This window comes from Lampetra planeri, chromosome 3, assembly GCF_965212315.1.
Source record: "Lampetra planeri chromosome 3, kcLamPlan1.2.h2, whole genome shotgun sequence".
In the NCBI taxonomy this organism is placed as follows: domain Eukaryota; kingdom Metazoa; phylum Chordata; class Hyperoartia; order Petromyzontiformes; family Petromyzontidae; genus Lampetra; species Lampetra planeri.
In genome coordinates, this window is record NC_136109.1 from 11,851,555 (window position 1) to 11,877,303 (window position 25,749).

General features: G+C 58.9%; 1 protein-coding gene across 1 annotated transcript in view; it reads right to left on the bottom strand.

Annotated features, from left to right (window-relative positions):
• Window positions 1-460: 460 nt before the first annotated feature.
• The window catches only part of DPYD (dihydropyrimidine dehydrogenase), a 57,609-nt gene continuing 32,320 nt past the window's right edge, over window positions 461-25,749 (bottom strand). Inside the window, 13 exon segments of the mRNA XM_078620663.1 lie at window positions 461-880; window positions 1,590-1,730; window positions 2,674-2,808; window positions 3,915-4,094; window positions 9,087-9,229; window positions 11,411-11,530; window positions 13,094-13,214; window positions 19,061-19,144; window positions 20,578-20,646; window positions 22,727-22,891; window positions 23,871-24,086; window positions 24,616-24,702; window positions 24,704-24,801. Coding sequence (XP_078476789.1) covers window positions 722-880; window positions 1,590-1,730; window positions 2,674-2,808; window positions 3,915-4,094; window positions 9,087-9,229; window positions 11,411-11,530; window positions 13,094-13,214; window positions 19,061-19,144; window positions 20,578-20,646; window positions 22,727-22,891; window positions 23,871-24,086; window positions 24,616-24,702; window positions 24,704-24,801 — 1,718 coding nt within the window. The 3' untranslated portion in view covers window positions 461-721.

The following is a 25,749-nucleotide window of genomic DNA, read 5'->3' on the forward strand; positions in this document are numbered from 1 at the left end:
TGGGTTGCCGTGGGTACCGTGCTTCTCTGCGGGTTGCCGTGGGTACCGTGCATATCTGTGGGTTGCCATGGGTACCGTGCATCTCTGTGGGTTGCCGTGGGTACCGTGCCTCTCTGCGGATTGCCGTGGGTACCGTGCCTCTCTGTGGGTTGCCGTGGGTACCGTGCCTCTCTGTGGGTTGCCGTGGGTACCGTGCATCTCTGCGGGTTGCCATGGGTACCGAGCTTCTCTGTGGGTTGCCATGGGTACCGAGCTTCTCTGTGGGTTGCCGTGGGTACCGTGCCTCTCTGCGGGTTGCCGTGGGTACCGTGCTTCTCTGTGGGTTGCCGTGGGTACCGTGGGGTGACACCCAAGGGCACTGCCGCCACGCCGTGGCCAATTTATTCAACAAGAAAGCCACTTGTCGCCACCCCCCGCATCACGTGGCTCGCGCTAAATCATTCAGCCGCATCGCAGTATAGAGATTTATAAAAGTGTAGATACATTTTATTAGAGGTTAAATCATAGAATACACCCGACTGCGCATTTCATCGAGTTAAAAGCGTGGCTAAAACTTCGAGTGTAGCGGCGATGGTCGCAGGCATTTGCAGCCGTGCTGGTGATCGTGTCATTGCGTAATTTGTGGTGGTGATATCATCGGTGGTAGTTGTGGTGACGAGGTATGCAACTGGTAGCGGCGGTGACCGCGTGTGTGCTTGTGGTGCACGTGGTAGTTGTGTTGTCACACCACGACGGGCACGCCGCGCTGGGGGATGTAGGGCGTGGGGCGGGTCACCATGGTGATGCAGTCGAGGATGGGGCACACGCTGAGACACAGCGTGCAGCCCGTGCAGCGATCGTTCACGAGCGGAACGTGGTCGTGCTCGCCAAACTCTATCGCCTGCACGCACACACACACACACACAAAGATCCCCCGTATAGCCTTCATCAGACTGTCGGGGCAGGTGCTGTTGGCGAGTAGCAGCGCACAAGGGCGTGCGGTGGCCCATCGCCACGCCCGGCCGCCTTCTGTCTCCCAGCGATGATGGTTGCACACGCCACCACGAGGTACTCATTCGAGGCCGGCCAGACCTAGGGGAGGCCCAGGACCGGTTCAGCTAATCGTCACCGGTGTCGGTGACCGTGAGCGGGAATCAAACTGGGGGTCTAAGCCGGAGTTCGTAGGGCGGCACGCTAACCGCTGCACCACCGCTATACCCATGCGCACACGTGGGTGTGCTTACAGGCGATTACATACGCCAACAACAAGCGCCATTCGTCACCGAGTGGCGGTGACTTCACCACGGCGCGAGTCCCAGGCGCTGTGCACTTTGAAGGCCACGCAGAAGTGTCGAACGCCCGTTTGGCAGGAGGCCACGGGACAGACCCAGGTGCTGCCATGGAGTTGACTGGCAGCGACGCTCCCACCACCTGTGCGCTCCCCCCCCCCCCCGACTGTGCCAACATTTACATACAACAACAACAACCACCATTCGCCACTAACTGGCGGTGATGTCACCATGGTGCTTGTGCCAGGCTATGTGCACGTTAAGGCCTCGCCAAGTGTCAAAATACAAACCACGTGTACACACGCGCGCACCGCCACGCACCTGGTATCCCGAGTCGTTGCACGTCAGGTAGCACTTCCCGCAGTTGATGCAGAGCTCGGGGTCCACGACGGCCACCACCTGCTGCGAGTTGTCCAGCTCCGCGTAGGAGCCGATGTGCGCCAGAGCCCGGCCAATCACGTCCTGGGGCGATGGCCAAAGGTTATTGGGGCTCTTGGTTCCTGTATCTCTGTGGGCCCCGTGGCCCTGGCTCCGTGGTCCAGGTATCCCTGCGTCTGTCTCGTTCTGTGGCCCCGTGACCCTGTGCCCAGTGTCCCTGTGTCTCTGTCTTTCAGTGGCCCCGTGACGCTGTGCCCCAGTGTCTATGTGTCTCTGTCTTTCAGTGGCCCCGTGACGCTGTGCCCTAGTGTCTCTGTGTCTCTGTCTTTCAGTGGCCCCGTGACGCTGTGCCCCGGTGTCTCTGTGTCTCTGTCTTTCAGTGGCCCCGTGACGCTGTGCCCCGGTGTCCCTGTGTCTCTGTCTTTCAGTGGCCCCATGAAGCTGTGCCCCATTGTCCCTGTGTCTCTGTCTTTCTGTGGCCCCATGACGCTGCGCCCCAGTGTCCCTGTGTCTCTGTCTTTCTGTGGCCCCATGACGCTGTGCCCCGGTGTCTCTGTGTTTCTGTCTTTCAGTGGCCCCGTGACGCTGTGCCCCAGTGTCTCTGTGTCTCTGTCTTTCAGTGGCCCCGTGACGCTGTGCCCCAGTGTCTCTGTGTCTCTGTCTTTCAGTGGCCCCATGACGCTGTGCCCCATTGTCCCTGTGTCTCTGTCTTTCAGTGGCCCCATGAAGCTGTGCCCCATTGTCCCTGTGTCTCTGTCTTTCTGTGGCCCCATGACGCTGCGCCTCAGTGTCCCTGTGTCTCTGTCTTTCTGTGGCCCCGTGACGCTGTGCCCCAGTGTCCCTGTGTCTCTGTCTCTCAGTGGCCCCATGACGCTGTGCCCCAGTGTCCCTGTGTCTCTGTCTTTCAGTGGCCCCATGACGCTGTGCCCCAGTGTCCCTGTGTCTCTGTCTTTCAATGGCCCCATGACGCTGTGCCACAGTGTCCCTGTGTCTCTGTCCCCCCCTTGTCCCCCGTGTCTCTCGCCACCTTGACGTGCGGCGTGGCTTTGCTGGGCGCGTGCCGGGGCTCCGCGGTGGGGGCCGCCATCTCTGCGCCGCGCTGCTTCGCCTCGGCGAGCAGACGGCGACGCTCCTCCAGGAAGGGCCCGAAGTGCGGGAGGCTCTGGGGGACAAGGCGGCACGCGGGGGGGGGGGGGAGCGCGTCGCTGTGAGCCGGGCGGCGGTCGCGGGAGGGAAGACCTCGCATCTCTCTCTCTTTCTTCTCGGAGCAGGGAGAGTCAGGTTGCAAGGACGGCGGATGCTAAATGAGCAGGTTACAGATATACTATTGGTTCTTTCGGTAAAGTCACGTAGGTAAAAAATTTAATTAAAATTAATACAAATAAAATTAAATCACGACGTTTCGGAGGCAACACAAGTCTCTGCCATCAGGTGGGACCGTCACAGCCAGATTTGCAGCAAATCTGGCTGTGACGGTCCCACCTGATGACGGAGACTTGTGTTGCCTCCGAAACGTCGTGATTTTTATTTTATTTTTATTAATTTCATTTTTTACCTACGTGACTTTACCGAAAGAACTAAGAGTATGAATCCTTGCAGTCACGAAAGCTTCAAATCTAGAAAGGTTACAGATATACCAACAGCGTCACCAACATCGTCGAGCACGGGGTCAGCCCTCTGCTGGATGAAGGCCTTCTCCCAAGGACGCTGCCACCTCTCACGATCAGGCGACGTTGTAATCTGCTACCACCTATTAACTAACTATAACTCTAAATAACTTTTATTTTATCAGATGAGACCCGCTGAGCTATAACATCTCTTTTTCAGAAGTGACCTGGCTACCACAAATGATAGCTCAACGAAGTGGCCAATCATCATGGAAATTGATAGCAGCCAAATTACTCTAAACGCGTGATGTTGATTCTAAACGTGGAGGGAAAAACCGGAGGACCCGGAGTGAAATCCACGCGCCTATGGGAAGAGAGAGAGAGAGAGAGACACGCAAAATCCAAATATACAGCAGCAGGCGTCCGGGTCGGGATCGAACCCGTGACTTCCTGTATACCAGGCGAGGGAGTTAACATCTCTTAGCCACTGCAGCGCATCCCAACCTGAACGAGAGCCAATTGCGATTGCTGTTGCGGTGTTTGTCATCATGGTTGTAGTGTCACCACGGCGCAACGGTCAGTTCGATCGTAAGTCAGACCCCTGCTGCCCCCCTCCCTCCCTCTCTGGACCCTCAACGAGCCGGCGAGCCGGCGAGCCCACCTTGCCGAGGAGCTGCGGTAGGCGGGGCAGGATCTTGCCGCGCTGGTGCTGCGCCGTGGGGGGGCTCTGCCCCTCCCAGGAGCGGAGTTCGTCCACGGAGCCCAGGTAGAGGAGCGCTCGCAGCCCCGAGCAGTAGTCGTCGATCAGCGTGAAATCCTGGTTCTGTATCGCGCTGCTCACCTACGGCGCGCACACGCACGGCGTGGCACGTACAGCGCTCGGCACGCACACACGGCACGGACACTCGGCATGTACACTCGGCACGGACACTCGGCACGCACACTCGGCACGTACACTCGGCACGTACACTCGGCACGCACACTCGGCACGTACACTCGGCACGTACACTCGGCACATACACTCAGCATGTAAATACAGCACGTACACTCAGCACGCACACTCAACACGTACACTCAACACGTACACTCGGCACGCACACTCGGCACGCACACTCGGCACGTACACACAGCGTGTAAATACAGCACGTACACTCAGCACGCACACTCAACACGTACACTCAACACGTACACTCGGCACGCACACTCGGCACGCACACTCGGCACGTACACACAGCGTGTAAATACAGCACGTACACTCAGCACGCACACTCAGCACGGACACTCAGCACACACACTCAGCACGCACACTCAGCACGGACACTCAGCACACACACTCAGCACGCACACTCAGCACGGACACTCAGCACGCACACTCAGCACATACACTCAGCACACACACTCAGCACGGACACTCAGCACACACACTCAGCACGTACACTCAGCACACACACTCAGCACGTACACTCAGCACGCACACTCAGCACGCACACTCAGCACGGACACTCAGCACGCACACTCAGCACGTACACTCAGCACACACACTCAGCACGGACACTCAGCACGCACACTCAGCACGTACACTCAGCACACACACTCAGCACGCACACTCAGCACGGACACTCAGCACGCACACTCAGCACGTACACTCAGCACACACACTCAGCACGGACACTCAGCACGCACACTCAGCACACACACTCAGCACGGACACTCAGCACGCACACTCAGCACGCACACTCAGCACACACACTCAGCACGTACACTCAGCACACACACTCAGCACGGACACTCAGCACGCACACTCAGCACGCACACTCGGCACGCACACTCGGCACGCACACTCGGCACGTACACACAGCGTGTAAATACAGCACGTACACTCAGCACGCACACTCAGCACGGACACTCAGCACACACACTCAGCACGCACACTCAGCACGGACACTCAGCACACACACTCAGCACGCACACTCAGCACGGACACTCAGCACGCACACTCAGCACGTACACTCAGCACACACACTCAGCACGGACACTCAGCACACACACTCAGCACGTACACTCAGCACACACACTCAGCACGTACACTCAGCACGCACACTCAGCACGTACACTCAGCACACACACTCAGCACGCACACTCAGCACGGACACTCAGCACGCACACTCAGCACGTACACTCAGCACACACACTCAGCACGGACACTCAGCACGCACACTCAGCACACACACTCAGCACGGACACTCAGCACGCACACTCAGCACGCACACTCAGCACACACACTCAGCACGAACACTCAGCACACACACTCAGCACGTACACTCAGCACGGACACTCAGCACACACACTCAGCACGCACACTCAGCACACACACTCAGCACGTACACTCAGCACGTACACTCAGCACACACACTCAGCACGGACACTCAGCACGCACACTCAGCACGCACACTCAGCACGTACACTCAGCACACACACTCAGCACGGACACTCAGCACACACACTCAGCACACACACTCAGCACGTACACTCAGCACACACACTCAGCACGGACACTCAGCACGCACACTCAGCACACACACTCAGCACACACACTCAGCACGCACACTCAGCACGCACACTCAGCACACACACTCAGCACGTACACTCAGGACACACACTCAGCACACACACTCAGCACGCACACTCAGCACGTACACTCAACACGCACACACAGCACACACACTCAGCACGTACACTCAGCACACACACTCAGCACGCACACTCAGCACGTACACTCGGCACGTACACTCGGCACGTACAGCGCTCGGCACGTACACTCAGCACGCACACACGGCACGTACACTCAGCACGTACACTCAGCACACACACACAGCATGCACACTCGGCACGTACACTCGGCACGTACAGCGCTCGGCACGTACACTCAGCACGCACACACGGCACGCACACTCAGCACGTACACTCAGCACACACACTCAGCACGCACACTCGGCACGTACACTCGGCACGTACAGCGCTCGGCACGTACACTCAGCACGCACACACAGCGCGTACACTCAGCACGTACACACAGCACGCACACTCGGCACGTACACTCGGCACGTACACACAGCATGTAAATACAGTACACACACACAGTGCGTGCACTCAACACGCACACTCAACACGCACACACAGCACGTACACTCCGCACGTACACTCGGCACGTACACTCAGCACGTACACTCGGCACGTACACACAGCACGCACACTCGGCACATACACTCAGCACGTACACACAGCATGTAAATACAGCACACACACACAGCGCGTACACGCAGCACGTACACTCAGCACGTACACTCAGCATGTACACTCAGCACCTACACACAGCATGTAAATACAGCACACACACACAGTGCGTGCACTCAACACGCACACACAGCGCGTACACTCAGAACGTACACACAGCACGTACACTCAGCACGTACACTCAGCATGTACACTCAGCACGTACACACAGCATGTAAATACAGCACACACACACAGTGCGTGCACTCAACACGCACACACAGCACATATACTCAGCACGTACACTCCGCACGTACACTCGGCACATACACTCAGCACGTACACTCGGCACGTACACTCAGCATGTACACTCAGAACGTACACACAGCACGTACACTCAGCACGTACACTCAGCATGTACACTCAGCACGTACACACAGCATGTAAATACAGCACACACACACAGTGCGTGCACTCAACACGCACACACAGCACATACACTCGGCACGTACACTCGGCACGTACACACAGCATGTAAATACAGCACACACACACAGCGCGTGCACTCAACACGCACACTCAGCACGTACACTCAGCACGTACACTCCGCACGTACACTCGGCACATACACTCGGCACGTACACTCAGCACGTACACACAGCATGTAAATACAGCACACACACTCAGCACACACACACAGCACGTACACTCAGCGTGTAAATACAGCGTGTGCAGTGGAAGCAGCACACAGCATGAATGCACACAGCACATGAGTACCCAAGACAAAGACACACACGCACACGCACACACACACGCATGCATACATGCACTTCCACACAGTATGCCCTCACATACACTGCACACACCACATCCGTGCATGCCCAAAGCACGCGCACGCTCATCAGACGTGCAGACACACAACACGTGCGGACGGACACACACACACCACGCATGTGCTGTGTGTGTGTGCACTATGCATACACACACACCACGCATGTGCTGTGTGTGTGTGCACTATGCATACACACACACCACGCATGTGCTGTGTGTGTGTGCACTATGCATACACACACACCACGCATGTGCTGTGTGTGTGTGCACTATGCATACACACACACCACGCATGTGCTGTGTGTGCACTATGCATACACACACACCACGCATGTGCTGTGTGTGTGTGCACTATGCATACACACACACCACGCATGTGCTGTGTGTGTGCACTATGCATACACACACACCACGCATGTGCTGTGTGTGTGTGTATTATACACACACACCACGCATGTGCTGTGTGTGTGTGCACTATGCATACACGCACACCACGCATGTGCTGTGTGTGTGTGCACTATGCATACACACACACCACGCATGTGCTGTGTGTGTGTGCACTATGCATACACACACACCACGCATGTGCTGTGTGTGTGCACTATGCATACACACACACCACGCATGTGCTGTGTGTGTGTGCACTATGCATACACACACACCACGCATGTGCTGTGTGTGTGTGCACTATGCATACACACACACCACGCATGTGCTGTGTGTGTGCACTATCCACACACACACACAGCACATGTGTGGTGTGTGCGTGTGCACTATGCACACACACACAGCACACACTATGCACACACACACACACAGCACACTATGCACACACTCACACACACAGCACACACTATGCACACACTCACACACACAGCACCCTATGCACACACTCACACACACAGTACACTATGCACACACACACACAGCACACTATGCACACACACACACAGCATACTATGCACACACACACACACTCACACACACAACACACTATGCACACACTCACACACACAACACACTATGCACACACTCACACACACAGCACACTATGCACACACACAGCACACTATGCACACACACACTCACACACACAACACACTATGCACACACTCACACACACAGCACACTATGCACACACTCACACACACAGCACCCTATGCACACACTCACACACACAGTACACTATGCACACACACACACACAGCACACTATGCACACACACACACAGCATACTATGCACACACACACACACTCACACACACAACACACTATGCACACACTCACACACACAGCACACTATGCACACACACACAGCACACACAGCACACTATGCACACACACACTCACACACACAACACACTATGCACACACTCACACACACAGCACACTATGCACACACTCACACACACAACACACTATGCACACACTCACACACACAGCACACTATGCACACACACACAGCACACTATGCACACACACACTCACACACACAACACACTATGCACACACTCACACACACAGCACACTATGCACACACTCACACACACAGCACACTATGCACACACACACTCACGCACACAGCACACTATGCACACACTCACACACACAGCACCCTATGCACACACACAGCACACTATGCACACACTCACACACACAGCACACTATGTACACACTCACACACACAGCACACTATGCACACACACAGCACACACACACAGCACCCCACCTGCAGCACCGAGGCCCCACAGTGCAGAAACTGGAGGCCGGCCTCTGCCGAGTCAATGCCGCCCGTGGCCATGATGGGGAAGCCCGGCAGCGCTTTGGCGATGGCCGACACGGCCCGCAGCGCCACGGGGCGGATCGCATTGCCTGCACGCGCACGCACGCACGCACGCAGGCATGCACGCACGCAGGCAGGCAGGCACGCACGCACGCACGCAGGCACGCAGGCACGCACGCACGCAGGCAGGCACGCACGCACGCAGGCACGCAGGCACGCACGCACGCAGGCACGCACGCACGCAGGCACGCAGGCACGCACGCACGCAGGCACGCACGCACGCAGGCACGCACGCACGCAGGCACGCACGCACGCACGCAGGCACGCAGGCACGCACGCACGCACGCAGGCACGCACGCACGCAGGCACGCACGCAGGCACGCACGCACGCACGCAGGCACGCAGGCACGCACGCACGCAGGCACGCAGGCACGCACGCACGCAGGCACGCACGCACGCAGGCAAGCAGGCACGCACGCACGCAGGCACGCACGCACGCAGGCACGCAGGCACGCACGCAGGCAGGCACGCACGCACGCACGCAGGCACGCAGGCACGCACGCACGCAGGCACGCAGGCAGGCACGCACGCACGCACGCAGGCACGCAGGCACGCACGCACGCAGGCACGCAGGCACGCACGCACGCACGCAGGCACGCACGCACGCAGGCACGCACGCACGCAGGCACGCAGGCACGCACGCACGCACGCAGGCACGCAGGCACGCACGCAGGCACGCACGCACGCACGTAGGCACGCACGCACGCAGGCACGCACGCACGCAGGCACGCACGCAGGCACGCACGCAGGCACGCACGCACGCACGCACGCAGGCACGCACGCAGGCACGCACGCAGGCAGGCACGCAGGCACGCACGCACGCACGCAGGCACGCACGCACGCAGGCACGCACGCAGGCACGCACGCAGGCAGGCACGCAGGCACGCACGCAGGCACGCACGCACGCAGGCAGGCACGCAGGCACGCACGCAGGCACGCACGCACGCAGGCACGCACGCAGGCACGCACGCAGGCAGGCACGCAGGCACGCACGCAGGCACGCACGCAGGCAGGCAGGCACGCACGCAGGCACGCACGCACGCACGCAGGCACGCAGGCACGCACGCACGCACGCAGGCACGCACGCAGGCACGCAGGCACGCACGCACGCACGCAGGCACGCACGCACGCAGGCACGCAGGCACGCACGCACGCAGGCACGCAGGCACGCACGCAGGCACGCACGCACGCACGCAGGCACGCACGCAGGCACGCACGCACGCACGCAGGCACGCACGCAGGCACGCACGCACGCAGGCACGCAGGCACGCACGCACGCAGGCAGGCACGCAGGCACGCACGCAGGCACGCACGCACGCAGGCAGGCACGCACGCACGCACACAGGCACGCACGCACGCACGCACGCAGGCACGCACGCACGCAGGCAGGCACGCAGGCACGCACGCAGGCACGCACGCACGCAGGCACGCACGCAGGCACGCACGCACGCACGCAGGCACGCACGCACGTAGGCACGCACGCAGGCACGCACGCACGCAGGCACGCACGCAGGCACGCAGGCACGCAGGCACGAAGGCACGCACGCAGGCACGCACGCAGGCACGCACGCACGCACGCAGGCACGCATGCACGCAGGCACGCACGCAGGCACGCACGCAGGCACGCAGGCACGCACGCAGACACGCACGCAGGCACGCAGGCACGCACGCAGGCACGCACGCAGGCACGCACGCAGGCACGCAGGCACGCACGCACGCAGGCACGCACGCAGGCACGCACGCAGACACGCAGGCACGCACGCAGGCACGCAGGCACGCAGGCACGCACGCAGGCACGCAGGCACGCACGCAGGCACGCACGCAGGCACGCAGGCACGCACGCAGGCACGCACGGCGGTCAGACATCTGTATATAAGACTCCTGCATAAACGCGTTCAATAAAGCCGTGAATGACGGATGGTGGTTTCGTGTCCCGTGGTGCGGTGCGATGTAGAGCGTTGTCGCGTGGATGTGTGGAGCGGTATCACCAGACAAGGTGCGGTGTGCATTGGTTGTGGTGGCGACAGTCTCGCCGAACACGCCAATCGGTGTACAGCGCTGGTGCCGTGACTGCGGCGTGGCATGGCGCGCAGCGCCGGTGTGGTGTCATTGTGACGTGAAGTGGCGAGTAGCGTGGTGGTTATCGTGGTGGTGGTTGTTGCCGTGGTTGCCGCGGAGGTTGTGGCGATGGTTGGTGGTGGCGGTCTCACCGGACATGCCGCCGTACGTGGTCCTCTGCTCGACCCCCACCGCGGGCCACGGTCGCCCGTTGGCGCGCAGGCCCATGAGGCCCGACACCGTGTTGGTGGCCGTCACGCCATCTGCCCCTCCTGCTCCCGCGCACAGACACACAAAAGATCCACAACCCCGGTACGGCCTCGAGCGCACCGGTGGTTATCCTCAACCTTACAACTCTTTTTTTTTTATCCTTTATATTAAGTTCGCTTGCTTGCTTAGGACCGTGCAAATCTTTCGGTCGTTTTTTAACCCACTTCCCGTGATCCAATCGAGCTGACATTTTGCACACAGACTCGTTGTGCGTGACAATTAATGTTCGTGAAAATTTGTTTAAAAAATTTTAACACTTTTTGGGACAAAAATATTATATTTAATTACCAATTGCTTAATGGTGCAATGCAATCATCGGACCCATAGGTGGCAGCCATCTCAAGCCAGAGGACGAGAGGACTCTAGCCGCCACGCATATAAAGGATTTATAGTGAAAAACTTTGTTTTTACGGGTTATGCTTATTTTTGGCTGCTGTTGAATTTTGTTTCAACCGAATAAGCCAGCCCCAGCACCCTCACTCCTTGGTCTGGCCCCAACATGCGTTTTAGACTGTTGAGATTAGTTTTCAAATCGAGGGGATAAATCCTAACCAGCAAGTAACTGCAAGCGAATAAAAATAAAAAAACACACGGACCCTCCGCACGCGCCCCGCCATTCGTTCCCGCTCTCTGGTTACTAAACTCTTTGGTTCTTTCGGTAAAGTCACGTCGTTAGAAATAAAATAAAACAAATCACGACGTTTCGATTGCAACACAAGCAATCTTCATCAGGTGGTAAAACCACAGCAATAAAAAATGTTGCTGAAGTGGGAGAGAGAGCTGCCGTGTCAAGAGGTTATATAGGTAAGAAGGGGGGGAGCAAGGGGGTTGGGGAGCGCTGTGTGAGCGCTAGGAGAGAGAGGACGTGAGGTTGGGGGGGGGAAGTGGGAGGCTGGGAAAACTGGGGAGGCGGGAGGGGAAATTAACTCGGAAAAATAGACTAGTACCCAGCAGTTATGATGGAAACAACCATAAACAGTTCAGGTTTAACCTGGTTAACATCCTTCCAATGATTGCTCAATTTGTATCCATTGTCTCGGTTGAAGTTATGTCTACGTTTAAACATCTGGACGGCTTCACGAACAAACCTTTGATTGTAGCCCGAAGGTTTGCAGAGTACCTTGGTCTCGAAAAAAAACAATATCACGCGAGCCCACAGCGTTATAGCAATGGTCAGCCACGGCAGAGGTATTGGTTCTGCCGTGTTTCAGATCTGCCTTGTGTTCGCGAAACACGGTCCGAGACCCGTTGCTTCGTTTCCCCGATGTAACCGCTGGTTACTCTTGGAAAGCCACATCGTTCTACGACCACCGTGTGGATTCACGTTCTACCGCAGTTATTCTACACCGGCAGGTCCACGCAACGTGATTGTTCACCAACGACTCGCGCACAATATAATTTCACGTGTTTATCAATCGCCTCGCCGTATCCCACCATCGGACATTGCCACGTTACCCCCCAAGGGTCCGCGTCACCCCCCCCGTCACCCCCCCCCTCACCCCCCGTCACCCCCCCAGCTCTCCCCACTGCTCAAATGGGCCGGGAAGGCCGCGGGGTGCTCTCACCCTCCTTGGCGGCGCTCGCGATCACCACGATGTTGGTGATGTTGGGCGTCATCTTCGCGAAGAACGGAACCCGCACCGTGGCGCGAACCCAGCGGCAGATGTTTCGCACCAGCTCGGGGTCCTGCACACGCGGACAAAGACAAAGAACCCCCCCGCACCATGTAGCCTTAACGGACTGTTGGGGCAAGTGCTGTTAAGCGAGCAGCTATGAAAGCTGGCACGGTACACGAGGGGGTGGGTGGCCAGCACCACGCCCGACCGCCTTTGTCTCCTCAGTGGCGATGTTTATACATCGCACCGGGTACTCATTTTAGGTTGAGTCGACCTGGGGGAGGCCCAGGACCGGTTCAGATAATCGTCACTTGTGTTGGCCGTGAGTGGGAATCGAACTCGGGTCGCCGGGTTCGTAGCGCAGCGCGCTGACCACTACACCACCGCTCCCCGTGAACACACGCATGTTGCACACACACACACACGCATGTTGCACACACACACACGCATGTTGCACACACACACACGCATGTTGCACACACACACACGCATGTTGCACACACACACACACGCACGCATGTTGCACACACACACACACGCATGTTGCACACACACACGCATGTTGCACACACACACACGCATGTTGCACACACACACACGCATGTTGCACACACACACACACGCATGCATGTTGCACACACACACACACGCATGTTGCACACACACACGCATGTTGCACACACACACACGCATGTTGCACACACACACACACATGTACACACACACACGCATGTTGCACACACACACACGCATGTTGCACACACACACACGCATGTTGCACACACACACACGCATGTTGCACACACACACACGCATGTTGCACACACACACACGCATGTTGCACACACACACACACGCACGCATGTTGCACACACACACACACGCATGTTGCACACACACACGCATGTTGCACACACACACACGCATGTTGCACACACACACACACATGTACACACACACACGCATGTTGCACACACACACACGCATGTTGCACACACACACACGCATGTTGCACACACACACACGCATGTTGCACACACACACACACACACGCATGTTGCACACACACACACACGCATGTTGCACACACACACGCATGTTGCACACACACACACACGCATGTTGCACACACACACACGCATGTTGCACACACACACACACGCATGTTGCACACACACACACGCATGTTGCACACACACACACATGTTGCACACACACACATGTTGCACACACACACACACGCATGTTGCACACACACACACACACACATGTTGCACACACACACACGCATGTTGCACACACACACACGCATGTTGCACACACACACATGTTGCACACACACACACACACGCATGTTGCACACACACACATGTTGCACACACACACGCATGTTGCACACACACACACGCATGTTGCACACACACACACGCATGTTGCACACACACACACATGTACACACACACACACACATGTACACACACACACACGCATGTTGCACACACACACACGCATGTTGCACACACACACATGTTGTACACACACACACACGCATGTTGCACACACACACACATGTTGCACACACACACACGCATGTTGCACACACACACACGCATGTTGCACACACACACATGTTGCACACACACACACGCATGTTGCACACACACACATGTTGCACACACACACGCATGTTGCACACACACACACGCATGTTGCACACACACACGCATGTTGCACACACACACACATGTACACACACACACACGCATGTTGCACACACACACACGCATGTTGCACACACACACATGTTGTACACACACACACACGCATGTTGCACACACACACACATGTTGCACACACACACACGCATGTTGCACACACACACACGCATGTTGCACACACACACATGTTGCACACACACACACACGCATGTTGCACACACACACATGTTGCACACACACACACACGCATGTTGCACACACACACACGCATGTTGCACACACACACACGCATGTTGCACACACACACACATGTACACACACATGTACACACACATGTACACGCACATTGTGTATGGTTGCATCTCTGTGTTCTTTCACCTGTCCTGTTGTGCACTGGTTTGTTTTGCGTGTTTCGTGTCTGATCGTGCCTCGCCATGTCTCTCCGTGTCTCTCCGTGTCTCTCCGTGTCTCTCCGTGTCTCTCTTGTGTCTCTCCGTGTCTCTCCTTGTCTCTCCGTGTCTCGCCGTGTCTCTCAGTGTGTCTCCGTGTCTCTCCGTGTCTCACCGTGTCTCTCTTGTGTCTCTCCGTGTCTCTCCGTGTCTCTCCGTGTCTCGCCGTGTCTCTCCGTGTCTCTCTTGTGTCTCTCCGTGTCTCTCTTGTGTCTCCCCGTGTCTCTCCGTGTCTCGCCGTGTCTCTCCGTGTGTCTACGTGTGTCTCCGTGACTCTCCGTGTCTCTCCGTGTCTCGCCGTGTCTCTCCGTGTCTCGCCGTGTCTCTCCGTGTCTCGCCGTGTCTCTCCGTGTCTCTCCGTGTGTCTCCGTGTCTCTCCGTGACTCTCCGTGTCTCTCCGTGTCTCTCCGTGTGTCTCCGTGTCTCGCCGTGTCTCTCCGTGTCTCGCCGTGTCTCTCCGTGTCTCTCCGTGTCTCTCCGTGTCTCGCCGTGTCTCTCCGTGTCTCGCCGTGTCTCTCCGTGTGTCTACGTGTGTCTCCGTGACTCTCCGTGTCTCTCCGTGTCTCGCCGTGTCTCTCCGTGTCTCGCCGTGTCTCTCCGTGTCTCGCCGTGTCTCTCCGTGTCTCTCCGTGTGTCTCCGTGTCTCTCCGTGACTCTCCGTGTCTCTCCGTGTCTCTCCGTGTGTCTCCGTGTCTCGCCGTGTCTCTCCGTGTCTCGCCGTGTCTCTCCGTGTCTCTCCGTGTCTCTCCGTGTCTCGCCGTGTCTCTCCGTGTGTCTCCGTGTCTCTCCGTGTCTCGCCGTGTCTCTCCGTGTCTCGCCGTGTCTCTCCGTGTCTCGCCGTGTCTCTCCGTGTCTCTCCGTGTGTCTCCGTGTCTCTCCGTGTCTCGCCGTGTCTCTCCGTGTCTCGCCGTGTCTCTCCGTGTCTCTCCGTGTCTCTCCGTGTGTCTCCGTGTCTCTCCGTGACTCTCCGTGTCTCTCCGTGTCTCGCCGTGTCTCTCCGTGTGTCTCCGTGTCTCTCCGTGTCTCGCCGTGTCTCTCCGTGTCTCGCCGTGTCTCTCCGTTTCTCGCCGTGTCTCTCCGTGTCTCTCCGTGTGTCTCCGTGTCTCTCCGTGACTCTCCGTGTCTCTCCGTGTCTCGCCGTGTCTCTCCGTGTCTCGCCGTGTCTCTCCGTGTCTCGCCGTGTCTCTCCGTGTCTCGCCGTGTCTCTCCGTGTCTCTCCGTGTCTCTCTTGTGTCTCTCCGTGTCTCTCCTTGTCTCTCCGTGTCTCGCCGTGTCTCTCAGTGTGTCTCCGTGTCTCTCCGTGTCTCACCGTGTCTCTCTTGTGTCTCTCCGTGTCTCTCCGTGTCTCTCCGTGTCTCGCCGTGTCTCTCAGTGTGTCTCCGTGTCTCTCCGTGTCTCACCGTGTCTCTCTTGTGTCTCTCCGTGTCTCTCCGTGTCTCGCCGTGTCTCTCCGTGTGTCTACGTGTGTCTCCGTGACTCTCCGTGTCTCGCCGTGTCTCTCCGTGTCTCTCCGTGTGTCTCCGTGTCTCTCCGTGTCTCTCCGTGTCTCGCCGTGTCTCTCCGTGTGTCTCCGTGACTCTCCGTGTCTCTCCGTGTCTCGCCGTGTCTCTCCGTGTGTCTCCGTGTCTCTCCGTGACTCTCCGTGTCTCTCCGTGTCTCGCCGTGTCTCTCCGTGTGTCTCCGTGTCTCTCCGTGTGTCTCCGTGTCTCTCCGTGTCTCGCCGTGTCTCTCCGTGTGTCTCCGTGTCTCGCCGTGTCTCTCCGTGTCTCTCCGTGTCTCGCCGTGTCTCTCCGTGTCTCTCCGTGTCTCGCCGTGTCTCTCCGTGTCTCTCCGTGACTCTCCGTGTCTCTCCGTGTCTCTCCGTGTCTCTCTGTGTCTCGCCGTGTCTCTCCGTGTGTCTACGTGTGTCTCCGTGACTCTCCGTGTCTCTCCGTGTCTCGCCGTGTCTCTCCGTGTGTCTACGTGTCTCTCCGTGTCTCGCCGTGTCTCTCCGTGTCTCGCCGTGTCTCTCCGTGTCTCGCCGTGTCTCTCCGTGTCTCTCTTGTGTCTCTCCGTGTCTCTCCTTGTCTCTCCGTGTCTCGCCGTGTCTCTCCGTGTGTCTCCGTGTCTCTCCGTGACTCTCCGTGTCTCTCCGTGTCTCTCCGTGTCTCGCCGTGTCTCTCCGTGTCTCTCCGTGTGTCTCCGTGTCTCTCCGTGACTCTCCGTGTCTCTCCGTGTCTCTCAGTGTGTCTCCGTGTCTCTCCGTGTCTCACCGTGTCTCTCTTGTGTCTCTCCGTGTCTCTCCTTGTCTCTCCGTGTCTCGCCGTGTCTCTCCGTGTGTCTACGTGTGTCTCCGTGACTCTCCGTGTCTCTCCGTGTCTCGCCGTGTCTCTCCGTGTGTCTACGTGTCTCTCCGTGTCTCGCCGTGTCTCTCCGTGTCTCGCCGTGTCTCTCCGTGTCTCGCCGTGTCTCTCCGTGTCTCTCTTGTGTCTCTCCGTGTCTCTCCTTGTCTCTCCGTGTCTCGCCGTGTCTCTCCGTGTGTCTCCGTGTCTCTCCGTGACTCTCCGTGTCTCTCCGTGTCTCTCCGTGTCTCGCCGTGTCTCTCCGTGTCTCTCCGTGTGTCTCCGTGTCTCTCCGTGACTCTCCGTGTCTCTCCGTGTCTCTCAGTGTGTCTCCGTGTCTCTCCGTGTCTCACCGTGTCTCTCTTGTGTCTCTCCGTGTCTCTCCTTGTCTCTCCGTGTCTCGCCGTGTCTCTCCGTGTGTCTACGTGTGTCTCCGTGACTCTCCGTGTCTCTCCGTGTCTCTCTTGTGTCTCGCCGTGTCTCTCCGTGTGTCTACGTGTGTCTCCGTGACTCTCCGTGTCTCTCCGTGTCTCTCTTGTGTCTCTCCGTGTGTCTTCGTGTCTCTCCGTGTCTCGCCGTGTCTCTCCGTGTCTCTCCGTGTCTCTCCGTGTGTCTCCGTGTCTCTCCGTGTCTCTCCGTGTGTCTCCGTGTCTCGCCGTGTCTCTCCGTGTCTCTCCGTGTCTCGCCGTGTCTCTCCGTGTCTCGCCGTGTCTCTCCGTGTCTCTCCGTGTGTCTCCGTGACTCTCCGTGTCTCTCCGTGTCTCGCCGTGTCTCGCCGTGTCTCTCCGTGTCTCGCCGTGTCTCTCCGTGTCTCGCCGTGTCTCTCCGTGTGTCTCCGTGTCTCACCGTGTCTCTCCGTGTGTCTCCGTGTCTCGCCGTGTCTCTCTTGTGTCTCGCCGTGTCTCGCCGTGTCTCTCCGTGTCTCTCCGTGTCTCGCCGTGTCTCTCTTGTGTCTCGCCGTGTCTCGCCGTGTCTCTCCGTGTCTCGCCGTGTCTCTCCGTGTCTCTCCGTGTCTCGCCGTGTCTCTCTTGTGTCTCGCCGTGTCTCTCCGTGTCTCTCCGTGTCTCTCAGTGTGTCTCCGTGTCTCTCCATGTCTCACCGTGTCTCGCCGTGTCTCTCCGTGTCTCCGTGTGTCTCCGTGTGTCTCTCCGTGTCTCTCCGTGTCTCTCCGTGTCTCGCCGTGTCTCGCCGTGTGTCTCCGTGTCTCTCCGTGTCTCTCCGTGTCTCCGTGTGTCTCCGTGTCTCGCCGTGTCTCTCCGTGTCTCCGTGTGTCTCCGTGTCTCGCCGTGTCTCTCCGTGTCTCTCCGTGTCTCGCCGTGTCTCGCCGTGTGTCTCCGTGTCTCTCCGTGTCTCTCCGTGTCTCCGTGTGTCTCCGTGTCTCGCCGTGTCTCTCCGTGTCTCTCCGCGTGTCTCCGTGTGCTCCCTCACCTGTCCGCACGCGAGCCCCATGCCGCGCTCCCCCATGCCGTGCGGGCAGGAGAGATTCAGCTCCAGCGCGTCGGCTCCCGACTCCTGCACAACCGCGGAGACATCGCCAACATCATCACCGTCATCATCACCACCATCACCGTCATCATCACCACCATCACCGTCGTCATCACCACCATCACCGTCATCATCACCACCATCACCACCGTCGTCATCACCACCATCACCACCGTCGTCATCACCACCATCACCGTCGTCATCACCACCATCACCGTCGTCATCACCACCATCACCACCGTCATCATCACCACCATCACCGTCATCACCACCATCACCGTCATCATCACCACCATCACCACCGTCATCATCACCATCACCGTCGTCATCACCACCATCACCGTCATCATCACCACCATCACCGTCATCATCACCACCATCACCACCATCATCACTACCATCACCGTCATCACCACCATCATCGTCATCATCACCACCATCATCGTCATCATCACCACCATCACCGTCATCATCACCACCACCATCATCATCATCACCACCATCACCGTCATCGCCAACATCATGCACCACCATCACCACCGCCGTCATCATCACCACCATCACCACCGTCATCACTACCATCATCACTACCATCACGACTGCCACCATCACTACAACCACAACCATCACCGCCATCATCTCTACCATCACAGCCACAACCATCTCCGCCATCACAAACCATCGTCACCACCATCATGAACCATCTTATCTGACAGGCACTATTTTACTTTACTTTACCGAGTGTTAACATCCCCAGTGTTTAACAGTACTCTCTTCATTGTTCAGCCAGCATTGGTATAAACATGGGCATTTTCGTTCTTTTCTATCATGTGTATCAGGCCTCCCCTCCCCCTCTCTGTCCAATGCGTTGGCGTGTGCAGCAGTAGTTGCTTGCGCACAACCGCGTCCACGCCGTCGTCCTTCCTCTTGGCTCCGCCCCCCTCCCCCTCCCGATGCGTTGTACGTGGCACTCCGTGCCGTCTTTGAGCCCCGCCCCCCTCCCTCCCGATACGTTCCATTCATTGGCTACCACATTCTGATGAGCTCCCCCCCCCTCTCCTCCCCCCTTCAACTTACTTATAAGGGATTACTTCTTGAATCGTTGCCTCACTTGATGCAGCTAATTCGGCTGTGACGGTCCCACCTGATGACGGAGACTTGTGTTGCCTCCGGAACGTCGTGATTTTTATTTTATTTTATTTTTTATTAATTTTGATGTTTTACCTACGTGACTTTACCGAAAAAACCTAAGAATAACACCAATATCACAACCACCATCACAACCACCATGAACGCATCCAGCAGCCGCACCATCACCATCACCACCATCACCACCGTTACCATCAACGTCGTCATCACCTTTATCGTGGCCAACATCATAGCCATCAAGCCATCATTACCACCACCACCACCACTGCAATCACCACCACCACTGCAATCACCACGATCACCACGATCACCTCAGCCATCTTGGCGAGCTGGGTCCAGTCCTCCTTGATGTAGCCGCACATGATGCTGGCGATGATGATCTGCACACACACAAAGACAAAGATCCCCCGAATAGCCTTAACAGACTGTTGGGGCAAGTGCTGTTTCGCGAGCAGATCCTATGAAGGCCGGCACGGCGCACGAGGAGCGTGTGTGTCCGTGTGTCTCCGTGTGTCTCCGTGTGTGTCCGTGTGTCTCCGTGTGTCTCCGTGTGTCTCCGTGTGTGTCCGTGTGTCTCCGTGTGTCTTCGTGTGTCTCCGTGTGTCTCCGTGCGTGTCCGTGTGTCTCCGTGTGTCTCCGTGTGTGTCACTGTGTCTCCGTGTGTCTCCGTGTGTCTCCGTGTGTGTCCGTGTGTCTCCGTGTGTCTCCGTGTGTGTCCGTGTGTCTCCGTGTGTGTCCGTGTGTCTCCGTGTGTCTCCGTGTGTGTCCGTGTGTCTCCGTGTGTCTCCGTGTGTCTCCGTGTGTGTCCGTGTGTCTCCGTGTGTCTCCGTGTGTGTCCGTGTGTCTCCGTGTGTCTCCGTGTGTGTCCGTGTGTCTTCGTGTGTCTCCGTGTGTCTCCGTGTGTGTCCGTGTGTCTCCGTGTGTCTCCGTGTGTGTCCGTGTGTCTTCGTGTGTCTCCGTGTGTCTCCGTGTGTGTCCGTGTGTCTCCGTGTGTCTTCGTGTGTCTCCGTGTGTCTCCGTGTGTGTCCGTGTGTCTCCGTGTGTGTCCGTGTGTGTCCGTGTGTCTCCGTGTGTCTCCGTGTGTCTCCGTGTGTGTCCGTGTGTGTCCGTGTGTCTTCGTGTGTCTCCGTGTGTCTCCGTGTGTGTCCGTGTGTCTCCGTGTGTCTCCGTGTGTGTCACTGTGTCTCCGTGTGTCTCCGTGTGTGTCCGTGTGTCTCCGTGTGTCTCTGTGTGTCTCCGTGTGTGTCCGTGTGTCTCCGTGTGTCTTCGTGTGTCTCCGTGTGTCTCCGTGTGTGTCCGTGTGTCTCCGTGTGTGTCACTGTGTCTCCGTGTGTCTCCGTGTGTCTCCGTGTGTGTCCGTGTGTCTCCGTGTGTCTCCGTGTGTGTCCGTGTGTCTCCGTGTGTCTCCGTGTGTGTCCGTGTGTGTCCGTGTGTGTCCGTGTGTCTCCGTGTGTCTCCGTGTGTGTCCGTGTGTCTCCGTGTGTGTCCGTGTGTCTCCGTGTGTCTCCGTGTGTGTCCGTGTGTCTCCGTGTGTGTCCGTGTTTCTCCGTGTGTCTCCGTGTGTGTCCGTGTGTCTCCGTGTGTCTCCGTGTGTGTCCGTGTGTCTCCGTGTGTGTCCGTGTGTCTCCGTGTGTGTCCGTGTGTGTCCGTGTGTCCGTGTGTCTCCATGTGTCTCCGTGTGTGTCCGTGTGTCTCCGTGTGTGTCCGTGTGTGTCCGTGTGTCTCCGTGTGTGTCCGTGTGTCTCCGTGTGTCTCCGTGTGTGTCCGTGTGTGTCCGTGTGTCCGTGTGTGTCCGTGTGTGTCCGTGTGTCTCCGTGTGTCTCCGTGTCCCAGACATGTCCCCTCCGCTCATCATCCTCGCAGCGGCGGCTTTTTGGCTCGGCCATCGAGCAAAAGCGGTGGTCACTGCATCGTCGCGCGGCGCTTTCACATGCGCGCTTCTGCGGCCGTCTGGAACGCTCCTCCTCCCCAGAGGAAGCCACTCGGAGCTATGCGCTCTTAAATCATCATCTAGATTGCTAAAAAAAAAAATTTAGAACTGCTTTTTGTGTGCGTTAGTTTATTGTCCTTCCCCCTGCAACCTCCGATTAGCGCGGTTGGCTACATCGGGTGCAAAAGAAGTTCAACAGACACACGTACGATGTGCCTCTGTGACCTCGAATGTGTCTCTGTGTTCCAATTACGTTGCTGTTCCCCACTGTGTCTCTGTGTACCCCCCCCCCACCCCCCCTGCCCCCCGCATGTCCCCCCCTGCCCCCCCTCCCCCCGCATGTCCCCCCCCCCATGTCCCCACTCCCCAATGTACCCACCCCCCAATGCCCCCCCCCTCCCGTGCATATCCCCCCCACATCCCCCCCCCACCCCGCACTCCTTGCATGTCCCCCTCCCCCCATATCCCCCCCACCCCACGTCCCACACACCCCTCCCCGCGTCCCCCCCCCCCCCCCCCGCGCCCCCCACCTTGTCCGGGAAGTCCCTCTTGAGCTCGGCGACGCTGCGGCACCAGTAGGCGCTCGTCTTCTCGCTGATGAGCTCGATGTTGAGGAACGAGCCCTGGCCGGGCCCCAGCAGGGGACCCGACGTGGTGCCGCGCACGATGCGCGGGGACACGTTCGTCACCAGGTCCTGCACACCGCACGTTACCATGGGGACACGTTACCACGGGGACACGTTACCACGGGGACACGTTCGTCACCAGGTCCTTAACACCGCACGTTACCATGGGGACACGTTACCACGGGGACACGCTCGTCACCAGGTGCTGCACACCGCACGCACGCACGCACGCACTTTACCATGGGGACACGTTCGTCACCAGGTCCTGCACACCGCACGTTACCATGGGGACACGTTACCATGGGGACACGTTACCGCGGGGACATGTTCGTCACCAGGTCCTGCACACCCCACGCACGTTACCGCGGCGCCTCCGCCCAACCCCGACCTTGACGACAGTCGCACGCCAAGATCCCCCGGGGTAAACGCCGTTGACGAAAGGCTACAGGGGGGCAGCAAGTGGTGTTAGCAGCGAGTAGCGGCGCCGGTGAAGGCCGGCACGGCACACGAGGGGGGGTGGGTGGCCAGCTCCATGCCCGGCCGCCTTTGATGTTTACTACACACCGCACCAGGTACTCGTTTATGGCCGAGTCGACCTAGGGGAGGCCTCCAGGACCGGTTCAGAGAATCGTCACCGGTGTCGGTGGCCGTGAGCGGGAATCGAACGCGGCTCGCCGGGTTCGTAGCGCAGTGAGTTACCCACTACGCCACCACTCTCGCAGACAAACACACGCACCACACAGCCACACCTACAGTCCCACACACCACACACGCACACTCACACACAGACAAACACACGCGCACACAGCCACACCTACAGTCCCACACACCACGTACCGCACACTCACACCGCACACTCGCACTACACGCACCGCACGCAATACACTCGCACCACACACTCACACCGCACACCGCACACTCGCACCGCACACTCACACCGCACACTCGCACCGCACACTCGCACGGCGTGCCACACACTCACACCGCACACCGCACACTCGCACGGCGTGCCACACACTCACACCACACACTCGCACGGCGTGCTCGCCTTATCGAGGGAGAAGGTTTTGGTGACGGCGAAGCCCCAGCCGGCGCTGAAGGCGCGGCGGATCATGGCGGAGGTGGTGCACTGCGGAGCGCTCGCCAGGCCGAACGGGTTGGGGAAGCGCAGGCCCACCATCTCCACGGACAGGTCCACCGCGTCGATCGGCGTGAAGAAGAGGGGCAGCCGCGGCTCGCCGCTCACCGACACGCCGTGCAGGGACTGGGGGGGGGGGGGGGCACGTGAGGGGGGGGGAGGGGGGGGGCACGTGAGGGGGGTGGGGAGAGGGGGGCACGTGAGGGGGGTGGGGGGGCACGTGAGGGGGGGGAGGGGGGGCATGTGAGGGGGGGGAGGGAGGGCACATGAGGGGGGTGGGGGGAGGAGGGGCACGTGAGGCAGGGGGGGGGGGGAGGGGGACACGTGAAGGGGGGGGGAAGGGGCGGCACGTGAGGGGGGGAGGGGGGGCATGTGAGGGGGGGGGAGGGGGGGCACATGAGGGGGGTGGGGGGGGAGGGGGGGCACGTGAGGGGGGTGGGGGGAGGGCACGTGCGCAGGATCGGTTCAGATCATCGTTAGCGAGAATCCAGCCCGTGTCGCCGGGTTCGTGGTGCGGCGCGCGATCCCCTACGCTGCCGCTCCCCATGCAACAAAGATCCCCCGCATAGCCTGCAACAGGCCGTTGGGGCAAGTGCTGTTAGCGAGCACCTGCTGGCTAGCCACGCACACGCACGGGCACGGGTACGCGCGGTACCTGCAGGTAGGCGTGGATGTGCCAGGCGGCCGTCTTGCCGTCGTTGACCGACTCCACGGTGGTGTTGGCGAGGCCGGCGACGTCCCCCGCCGGCGAACGCCCACGGCTCGCTGGTGCCCATCGTCGCCGAGTCCACGCGCGGCACCCCCTGCCGCGTCAGCTCCAGCGGGGACAGCGCGCCCAGCACTGCCGGGGGGGGGGGGGGGGGTCGGGGGGTCACAACGTTTTCAAGAACACCGGGGCGTGGGCGACGCTGCGGGCGCCGGAAGACGCGGGGGGGGAGAACACAATTGCAGGCTTGAGCGCGGTGGCAGCGGCGGTGCGTTCAGGAGCGAGATGCCAAAGCGGAGGTCTGCTGGCTACGCTGAGAGGGCTTCAGCAGAGTGTTGCTCGAGCTTCGTCGTTCCAATCCTCGTCTTGTTGAAGGAGCGCAGACCGCGGGGTTTGCTTGCCCCGTGTGGTTCATAGTTTTTGGGTTGCGTGGCCAAGATCGCGCCACTGTGGCTCGTGTCTTGGACGGGCACGCGGGGAAAGAGACGCGCCCCAAAATACAGGGGGGCGGCACGAGAACAGAGGGACGCGGCGAGACGTGGGAGGAAGCGAGGAGAGAGACACACAAATGCGTGCTGGTTGGTGTCGTGCTCTGTCCCCGGTCAATTTGTCCCGTGTCCTCGCGTCTCCGTATCCCATGCGATAGAGATGGTGGTGATAACGGTGGTGGCGACACGAATCTAAATCCCCGCGTCTCCACATGGTACGTGGTGGCGACAGTGGTGATAACGGTGGTGGCGACGGTGATGATAACGGTGGTGGCGGCAGTGATGATAACGGTGGTGGCGGCAGTGGTGATAACGGTGGTGGCGGCAGTGATGATAACGGTGGTGGCGGCAGTGGTGATAACGGTGGTGGCGGCAGTGGTGATAACGGTGGTGGCGGCAGTGATGATAACGGTGGTGGCGGCAGTGGTGATAACGGTGGTGGCGGCAGTGATGATAACGGTGGTGGCGGCAGTGGTGATAACGGTGGTGGCGGCAGTGATGATAACGGTGGTGGCGGCAGTGGTGATAACGGTGGTGGCGGCAGTGATGATAACGGTGGTGGCGGCAGTGGTGATAACGGTGGTGGCGGCAGTGG